The following is a 10,000-nucleotide window of genomic DNA, read 5'->3' on the forward strand; positions in this document are numbered from 1 at the left end:
GTGATCTCTGTCCATCTGAGGGTCAGACGAGGGGACCAGGCCTCCCAGGAGAGACAGAGGAGAGCAGCTGAGCCGTCTGGACATCCCACCAGAGAGGCAGAGCAGAGTGGAGGTGAACCTGATGATGATGATGATGATGATGATGATGATGTAAATACTATTGAAGACGTCTGAGAATTAAAAGCCTCATTCACCTTCATATTACTGTTTCATGCTTCTCTGTGGTACACTGCAGGATTTAAATCTAAGTAGGATAAAGTAATCTTAAATCTTAAAAATATACGCTTGACTTTTGGCTAATGGTTGTATTTTTATGTTATCTAAGTAGGATGAAGTAATCTTAAGTAATTGCAATATATACTCTTTTTTTTGTCTGACATGACATTTCATCTTTTTATGTTAGAATATTCTTTTCTTTGTTGCTCTTGTATCTGTGTGCATGTATTATGATCGCCCAGTCCATATGTGTGTATATCCACTCACATCACTTAAAGACTTGGGCATGGTGATGGAGTGGTAGAGTTTGGTTAGCCCACATCCAATTCCTGAACCTGTAGCCGCACGTCTCTGTTACTTTGGATAAGGTCTAATGTACTACACATTTTTATACAAGTCTGATGGTCACCATATCTCGGCCCTTCTACAAGAATTTGGCTGGACTTTGCTTCATATTGCGTGACGAGGGCAAAAGTCTGCAGTGACCCTACTGCTGTTCTTATACATGTAATGTTACCAGTTATATGCACACCATGTTACTTATTACTTATTACTTATTACTTATTAAAGGGGCGGTGAGTAGTGGTTAAGGAGCTGGGCTAGCGTTCAGTAGCCTGAAAATAGGTTCAGTTCCCGGCTTCCACTGTTGTGCCCTTGAGCAAGGCACTTCACCCCAAGTTGCTCCGGAGACAGTGTAATCCCTTGTAATAAAGATGACATATGTATGTCACTTTGGACAACACTGTCTGCTAAATGAATAATTATGTTATTACTTATATTTGTATGTTATTGGGTTTGATAAATAAATGGTTATGATACCCATGTGTTTATTTAGTTTATTTGTATGTGTTTGTAAGTGTGTTAGTGTCTGATGGGCATTTATGTCACCAGGTTTAATTTGAATTTATTCAGGCTTTTTTCAGGCATGTTTTGGTAGGAGCTAGTTTTAAATGACATCCTCAAATTCATGTTGATGACAACAGGCATTGACATCATTGAAGAAAACCTATTCCTGATCATCCATGTGTTTAAGCACAGGATCCAAATTGTTTCATCCATGTATCTAGTAGGCTAATACTGCATGAAACATTATGAACTCTATAAAGTGAACAGGTGTCTATTGTAAGGGTTCATTTAATTAGATTATTATGTAAAAATAAACAGTTATGAACTTTTATAGTGCTGCACCACTAGAAGTCAAACTGCCTCATGCTTCCTCTGTGGGACGGAAGTAGGGTTGGGTATCGTTTGGGTTTTATCCGATACCGGTGCTAAATCAATACTTTTAAAACGGTGCCGGTGCCTGAACCGGTACTTTGTTTTTAAAATGTTTTAAATTAAAATGGTCTAAAGCATGAATTGCTTTTTTTTTATTGATAAGACAATTTTGAACATGAAATTGAACTGTTATGTTCAATTTACTATCAATATCTCATTGCTCCTACGAATAATACATTTAAATGTTAAAACAGCTTGCCATGCATGCACACACTGGTGAGCTCTGCTTTCAAGTTTACCAAGTGTAGGCGGTTTGCCGTAATGCATGTTAAAACAGCTTGCCATAAAACTGCCAGGAGCAACATCCTCATTCACTTTTGATGTTATACAGTCAGGTGATATACTAGACACACATATGTATTAACACACACACATACATATTATCACTCACACACACACTCAAACACACACACACACACTCCCTTCCCATTCTTTCCTTGCACTAATCTGGTCTTTCCCTTTTCTTCACTCTATGAAATCTGTCTCCACTCTTACTGTCTCAGATCACACACACACACACACACACACACACATAGACACACACATACACACACACACACACACACACACACACACACACACACACACACACACACACACACACACACACACACACACACACACACACACACACACACCACACACACATACACACGCCACACACACACACACACACACAGGGAGAAAGAGAGTGTCTCAGCACACACTCTCTCACCACCCCTTGCCATTCCTTTTCCCTAAAACCTTGCCAGACCCCCCCCCCCACACACACACACACACAAACTCTCTCTCTCTCTCTCTTACTCTCTGCTCTCTGTCTCTCACTCTCACACACACACACACACTCCAGACATCTGATAAAGGATATGCTAAAGCTGCCAAGCAAAGCAGGTCTTTGTTTTAGTCTGGGCTATGGCTGTAGACTGGCCTAATGACAGCCACTTAATAGCCCTCCTCAGTCTATAATCTACTCTTTATCATAGCCGCACACACACACACACACACACACACACACACACACACACACACACACACACACACACAAGTAAACAAACACAGACACGCTAATTCTCACACACACACACACAAACACACACACTGTAATGCTCACATACTCTCTCACACACACACACACACACACACACACACACACACACACACACACATACACACTTACTCTCAAACTACATTTGCTCCACTTATTTGACCTTATCCTCCTATCTCAACCATGTGTAATGACTCTGTGTAAGTGGGGGGAGAGAGACCAGAGATGGCCGCCGTTCTCCGCTCTAAACTCTATGTATGTTGATGGTTGGCATTTCGCTTATGACACAAAGCAACTTTGCACAGTGTGTTTGTGGATCTAATCAATCTGTCAGTCCGATGTACTGATGATATCATGTACTTGTTTACTATTTACTTTAATAACTGTGTATCATCTGTGAGGTACATCGTCTGTGAGATGAGTAAGGTGTGTGAGTGTGTTATGATGTGTACGATGAGAAATGCAGTAGTTTCAGTTTTAGTCTAAACTGCTTGTAATCATTTCCTGCAGTCTCAGAGATCATAGGCCATATAAATACTTTATTATATGGTATGTTGGGTTACAACTAAATATCAACATTTTTATTGGGAAAAGTTATGCTTCATTCTTGTAATTAATTTATTCATTATTATACTTTAGTGGGCCTGATCATATGTAATCATGCTACCTCAAAAGCCATTATGATTATAATACTAGATGATTATTAACTTGAATTATTGTATGATTAATACAGTATGTTGCAAGAACATTTTCATGAAGGGGAAAAAGGAAAGGCTGTGAGGCTGTGAGGCTGTGAGCTTGTCCTTTAGATAGATAGATAGATACTTTATTGATCCCCAAGGATCTGTCTGTAGGTTGTGAGCTTGTCCTTAAATAATGCTCTGTCTGTAGTTTGCCCGGAGGGGATGTTTGGCCCAAACTGCACCCAGGTGTGTCTGTGCTCTGCCCCACGCCAGCAGTGCCACCACGCCACCGGAAGATGCACCTGCCCACCTGGTTACTATGGGAACCGCTGTGACATCAGTAAGTGCGTCTGACTTTCAAAACAGCAAGGGTAATTGGTGTGAATGAGCAATGTGTCTAATGTGTGTGTGTGTGCGTGCGTGCATGCTTGTGCGCGTGCGTGTGTGTGTGTGTGCCTAAGGATGTCGGGAGGGAACATATGGACCAAACTGCAGGCGTAGGTGTCGATGTACCAATGGAGGGCGCTGTGGCTTTAAGACAGGGAGTTGTGAGTGCAAGCCTGGATTCCTAGGAGCCAACTGCAGTAGCTGTGAGTTAACTAACTATCTGTATGTATGTATGTATGTATGTATGTATGTATGTATGTATGTATGTATGTATGTATGTATGTGTGTGTGTGTGAGTGTGTATGTATGTGTGTACCCTTTATGTTATATGTGGACAGTCATTCGTATGTCTGTATGTATATTATATATGTGTTTTTGTTTGTACCCTTTTTGTGATATGTTGTGTGTATTTTTTTCTTGACTTTGAGTCTGTAAATAAAGTTATAGTATATATATCTGTTACATTGAACTAGGGAAGAGCTTGAGATTTTGAAGAGATTTTGAAGAGACAGAATTATCTAATATTACTCTTGTTTGTATTGCAGTAGCTTGACTGTTGTGCTTTTGGAAATGGCATTTGAAATGACTGAACATTTTCAAGATTTATGGGGGAAAAAACTATGAACTGAAGGTACCTTGACACATGGATCACACTCTCCTGCCCATTTGTCTTCCCCAGCTTGTCCAGCCGGCTATTATGGGAAGGATTGTGCTATGTTCTGCTTGTGTGGAGATGGTGGACAGTGCCATCCGGTGACTGGGAGGTGCAACTGCGCCTCTGGACAAACAGGACAGTCCTGCCAGGAAGGTGAGTTGCTGGCACTGAACTCCATATCTCTCTCTCTCTGTCTCTCTCTCTCTCTCTCTATCTCTCTCTCTGTCTGTCTCTTTCTCTCTCTGTCTCTCATTGTCTCTCTCTCTCTCAAATTCAAAGTAGCTTTATTAGCATGGCTGTATGGGAACAGTGTTGCCAAAGCTATTGTTACATACAACATAACATACAAGAACACAAGACCATTGAAAAACATAAAAAGGAGGGGGGAGGAACACATCAGTGTGGGGTTGGATATAAAGGATCTAGAATTAACAGCAGTAAAGAACAAGGGTAATAGGATGAGGTGTTTGTGTTTGTGCGTGCGCGCGCATGTGTGTGTGTGTGCGTGTGTGTGCGTGTGTGCGTGTGTGTGTGTGTGTGTGTGTGTGTGCATGCGTATGTATGTATGTATCACAGACACAAATTTGTTTTAGAGTCCCTCAGATCCTCACATTTCAAGATAAATTGTGCTGCTAAGGCAGCAGAGGGCCCTTCGCCAAGAAGAATGGGCATTTTTTCATTGTTTTCACAATCTTGAAAATGTGGGATACCTATTTGGAATTCGGGGAAGAATGTGCGTCTTATATTTTTATACTTTTCACAGTGTAGAAAGAAGTGGTCCTCTGTGTCAACCATCTCTGCCTGACAGTGACCACATATTCTTTGTTCTCTTGGCAGCCAGTCTCTCTCTGTCTTTCTCTCTCTCTCTGTCTTTCTCTCTCTCTCTGTCTTTCTCTCTCTCTCTGTCTTTCTCTCTCTCTCTGTCTCTCTCTCTCTCTCCTCCGTCCTCTGCCGTTCTAACTCTCTCTTTGTTTTCTCCATCTACCATATTTGTTAATGTCCTACCTCCACATTTCTCCGTCTGCTCACAGCTTTTTTCTCTTCTCTTTCCTTCTTTGCACTATTAGCGTTTCCTGCTCTCATTCAATTGTGTTCAAATCTCTCACTGTTTGTTATTGTGTTTATGAGCTCATTGCTACTGTTTCATGGACGCTAGGGCTGCTGATTTGTGTATTTTCCTCCATGGAGGTTTTTTTTAGAAGTAATTAGATTCTTTCATCTGCATTAACTTGTTTGCCATCAGTACCTTGATTTCGTATAGAAACACACACACACACACACATGCACACGCTTGCCGTGTGCACACACATACACACACATACACACACACACACACACACACACACACACATACACACACACACACACACCACACACCACACACATGCACACACACATACACATACACACTGTGAGTGATGTCTTTATATCGTCACACACACATACAGACACGTATAGTGAGCCCCTGACTACATCTGCTAACGCTAACTCCAAAGTGTCTGGTTTTAGAGAATGCCCCCCCCCCACCCACCCCTGGCTCATCTGTTTTAAAATAAACCCTTAGTTTTGCTGCGGCCACCGGCTGGCAACCAATCAGAGCGGCTGGCATCAGCCCGACCAACCAGGCACTCTCGCAGCACGTCTCTTAAATAAACAGCCCCCAAATGTCTCCATTATCACGATTAGCATGGGGCTGTTCAACACACACACACACACACATGCGCACACACACACACATGCACAGATAAAGACACATGCAAGTACATTAATAGACAGGCAGTCACCCCACCCAACACTCACACACTCTCACATACACACGGACACATGTAGATACACACAGCAGAAAAGCATTTTTCACGCTAAAAGACACTGCCACACACTGGATAGCCTTTTACTCCACCTCTCCATCTAAATAATGTGGCCTATAATACATACACACACACACACACACCCATGCACATACTTACACACACACACACGCACACACACACACACACACACACACACACACATACACACACACACCCATGTACACACAAAGTTTATTTAGGCCCCCATATCATTAGTGAGAAGTGGTCTGATCTGGCAGCACCATAAAAGAATAATCATGTTTCTCTGGGTAATTTAGTGTGTGTGTGTGTGTGTGTGTGTGTGTGTGTGTGTGTGTGTGTGTGTGTGCGGGCACGCGCATCTTTGTGGTGTGTGTGTGTGTGCATCTGTGTGTGTGTGTGTGTGTGTGTGTGTGTGTCTGTACACGCACACGCACAGAGGGATCGGTCTCTTTGATTCCCGTTTTGTTTATGTGTTCCTCCGCCAGTCCCATCGACACGGAACACGGCATCGCTGCTACTTAATCTCCACCACAAACATATCACATGTAGACCAGGAGGAGGACGCACGTGCATACACACACACACACACACACAGTTGGACGCAGAGATAAATCTCCACACACGGTATGCACACATCTTCCATACAGACAAACACACACACGGACACACACACACGCACTCACACTCAGAGACAGAGACAGTGAGACAGTGAAATAGAATAGAAATCCAGAGAGACGGCTCTTGGAAGATTGTTCTCTCGGAACGACTTCTTAAAGAGTGATATCAGGAACTTGATCCGCGCTCCCGTTCTCCCATGGAACCAGAGCGGAACATCTCTCAGCCACCCCTGTTGGGGGAACCCAGAATATTCTCTGTCTAAATATTGTGATTACGTGGGAACAAGGGGAGGATTAAAGGAAAGAGAGAGAGAGAGGGAGCGAGAGTGAGAGAGAGAGAGGGAGAGAAGAGAGAGAAAGAGAGAGAGAATGGGCATGGTGTCTGTCTTACTGTTGACTTTCCCTGCTGGAGCAATCAGGCCTGGTGTCTTTCCACATTGGAGGAGAGAGAGGAATTAGAATCGGGATTTGATTGGCATGAGTCAGAGTGGGAAAAAGAGAGAGGGAGCATGACAGAGGAGTGGAAAGGGTGATGAGAAGGGAAGGAGAGAGAGGGAAGGAAGGAAGGAGAGAGATGAGAAGAGAGGTGAAAGGACCTGGCCCTGAGCAGACTGGACTAGAGGAATGTGTGTATGTGTGTGTGTGTGTATGCCTGAGTGTTTGTGTAGTTCATTTGCATGCACTATTTACGTATGAAGTTAGATTATATTTGGTCATTTATTGATATTGTGAATAATGCAGAAAACCTATGAACAGTTTCATTTAGTTGTGCTATGTGTGTGTGTGTGTGTGTGTGTGTGTGTGTGTGTGTGTGTGTGTGTGTGGTGTGTGTCTGTGTGTCTGTATGTTATGTGTCTTTCTATGTGTGTGTGTGTGTATGTTTGTGTGTGTTTATGTGTGTATACAGTTTGTCCCACAGGTCGGTACGGGCTGCACTGCCGCGGTGTGTGTGAGTGTGTGAATGGAGGTGTGTGTGACGCGGCAGACGGGAGTTGCAGGTGTAGCCTCGGCTGGACAGGTACTCACTGTGAGACAGGTACGTTGCTGCGCCTCCCACCACAGAGGTCAAAAGGTCAAAGTTCATACTGTAGTCTCACAAACCAACCAGTAATATAACTCTTTTCACCCAGGGTGAGAGACTAAAGAGACTACTAGTAATAATAAAAAATAATAATAAACATTATTAATAATTAATTAATTATAAAAGTTAATAGAGTCCCGAAGTGTGACGTAGAGTTTCCATGACGGCAGAATCACTGGATCTAAACAAACTTTCGAAGTGCCATAAATAGCATTGAATGTAGACATGTGGCATCATTTCTAGCTAATAAAAATAAATATATCCATTTAAACGTGTTTTACCTGCTAGGCAGCAGCTTAGCCACATAACACGGATTCCCTGGCAGGTGTAATAGAAAGAAACAAAATTCCAGTGGATATTTCACGTCTTCTCAAAGACTGGCGGCTGTTAAGAGCGACGTTTTTTGCCAAAAAATAAAGCCAAAACACGTCCGTGAATTTAAGGATTTTAACCATGCTGTGAAGTTACATGCAGGACTCTTTTACGGAGGAAACCCATGCTAAAATAAAACTCTGTAGTCACGAATTTGATCGTGTCGGTATGAATATATGTTGTAGTATGTGATTCCTACAATGTAAAAAAAATATACTAACGTCTTAGAAACGTTGTAAAATGATTGAAATATATTAAGAAAGCCACCGCTATGGTGATTTCTAATGGTAGATTGATTTGTTTAGATCCAGTGAAATTGCTGCCTTGGCAACGCTACGTCATGGCTTCGGGACTCTATTCACGCACAAATTGCAAAGTGTGCATGCTACTGTATGAACGTGATCATGTGACATGTGGGAGAGAAGAGCTGACCCACTGAGGTCAGCTCTTCTGAAGGAGATCTTGCTCATGATATTGAATTAGTTATTTAATTATGCTTTGTTAGACTTTAGACTTTGCACTTTGCATGGGGCGTAACTTAGAGCCCCAAAAGCCACAGACTAAACCCACCCTGCGCCGACGTTTATTTGGGCTTGTCAAAGTGTTTCCCCACTCCACCATGACTAAAGAAAACGTGGTGAGCCTGACGTGTTGTTCCTGCCTGTTAACTTATGGATGTCTAAGGTTATCCTTTAGAGAACCAGGGTTACCTTCATAACCAGAAGGCTTTCTCTAGTCCTGCTTTCAACATGTAGAGTGTATGATAGACCAATGGGAGACACTGTGAGTCCAGGACTCAGACAGTAAAAGGGAAACTTGAGTAAGATGAAATGAGCTTATAAATTAAGGCAATATACATTTGTTTTATGTCAGACAGACATGAGATATTTCTTCTTGTTTGTTTCAAGCTTGTTTGTCCTTGTATGTTGCAACTTTCCTTTGCCATTGGTAGGTAATTTTGTTGTTTTTAAGTAGTTAAAAACAACAAACAAGTGCGTGTGTGTGTGTGTTACAGCATGTGAGCCAGGTCTGTATGGGCCAGGGTGTGAGCTGGAATGCCCATGTCAGAATAACGCCACATGTGACCGCCTCACTGGCCACTGTGACTGCTACCCTGGCTACTATGGCAACGCCTGCCAACACCGTGAGTGTAACAGCAAACTACTACCTCTGTGTGTGTGTTTGTGTGTAACAGCAAACTACTTTTTTCACACACTTAAAGTCTCTCCCCAGCCTATATGTACTGTATACACATGTATAGTGTAATTAACTAAATGAATGATTATGTAATGACATAAAAAAGAAAAGACATCCTCTGACAACATACTCTCACACTCACAAATCTATGTAATGACACACAGTTTACATACGTTTTAAGGTATTACTGGTACTGAAAGGCTGTATTACGGATAAAGTTAATACATCTGCAAAGTCCAATCTACAGTGATCCAGACATGAGAACCAGGGTGTATACCAGGCCACTGCATGGCTGATCAATTGATGGTTGGTTAATTAATGAATTAATTGATGGATGAATTGATGATTGATTAATTAATTAATTAATTGATTGATTGCTCAACAGATTAAGTAGTTGATTGATTACTGTGTGGCAAAGGGGCCCGGGGCAGGCGAGCTCATGCCAATGGTACCTGAGTAGAGCACTGTTCCTTTCACACTAGCCATGTTTACATGGACAGTTTTTTTTTTTGTCAATTCAACTATTCCGATTGAAGAAATTGTGCCATCTGTTTACATGGCGTACATTCTATTCCGATCAGGTGCTCTCAAGTGCTTTAGTCTGTTATCAGAATAGCCGTTGTTGCCTACTTTTCCT

The 10,000-nt window shown here is 42.2% G+C and overlaps 1 protein-coding gene across 1 annotated transcript in view; it reads left to right on the plus strand.

Annotated features, from left to right (window-relative positions):
• egfem1 (EGF-like and EMI domain containing 1) overlaps window positions 1-10,000 on the plus strand; it is a 93,734-nt gene that overhangs the window by 77,001 nt on the left and 6,733 nt on the right. Inside the window, exons 21-25 of the mRNA XM_076282210.1 lie at window positions 3,431-3,562; window positions 3,684-3,812; window positions 4,289-4,417; window positions 7,621-7,749; window positions 9,182-9,310. Of these exons, the coding sequence (XP_076138325.1) occupies window positions 3,431-3,562; window positions 3,684-3,812; window positions 4,289-4,417; window positions 7,621-7,749; window positions 9,182-9,310 (648 nt within the window). The remainder of the gene's footprint in view (window positions 1-3,430; window positions 3,563-3,683; window positions 3,813-4,288; window positions 4,418-7,620; window positions 7,750-9,181; window positions 9,311-10,000) is intronic.

Source organism: Alosa pseudoharengus, unplaced genomic scaffold, assembly GCF_046254945.1.
Source record: "Alosa pseudoharengus isolate Yale_2024_CS ecotype anadromous, Long Island Sound unplaced genomic scaffold, YU_APseudo_1.1 YU_APseudo_1.1_scf_13, whole genome shotgun sequence".
Taxonomy (NCBI): Eukaryota; Metazoa; Chordata; class Actinopteri; order Clupeiformes; family Clupeidae; genus Alosa; species Alosa pseudoharengus.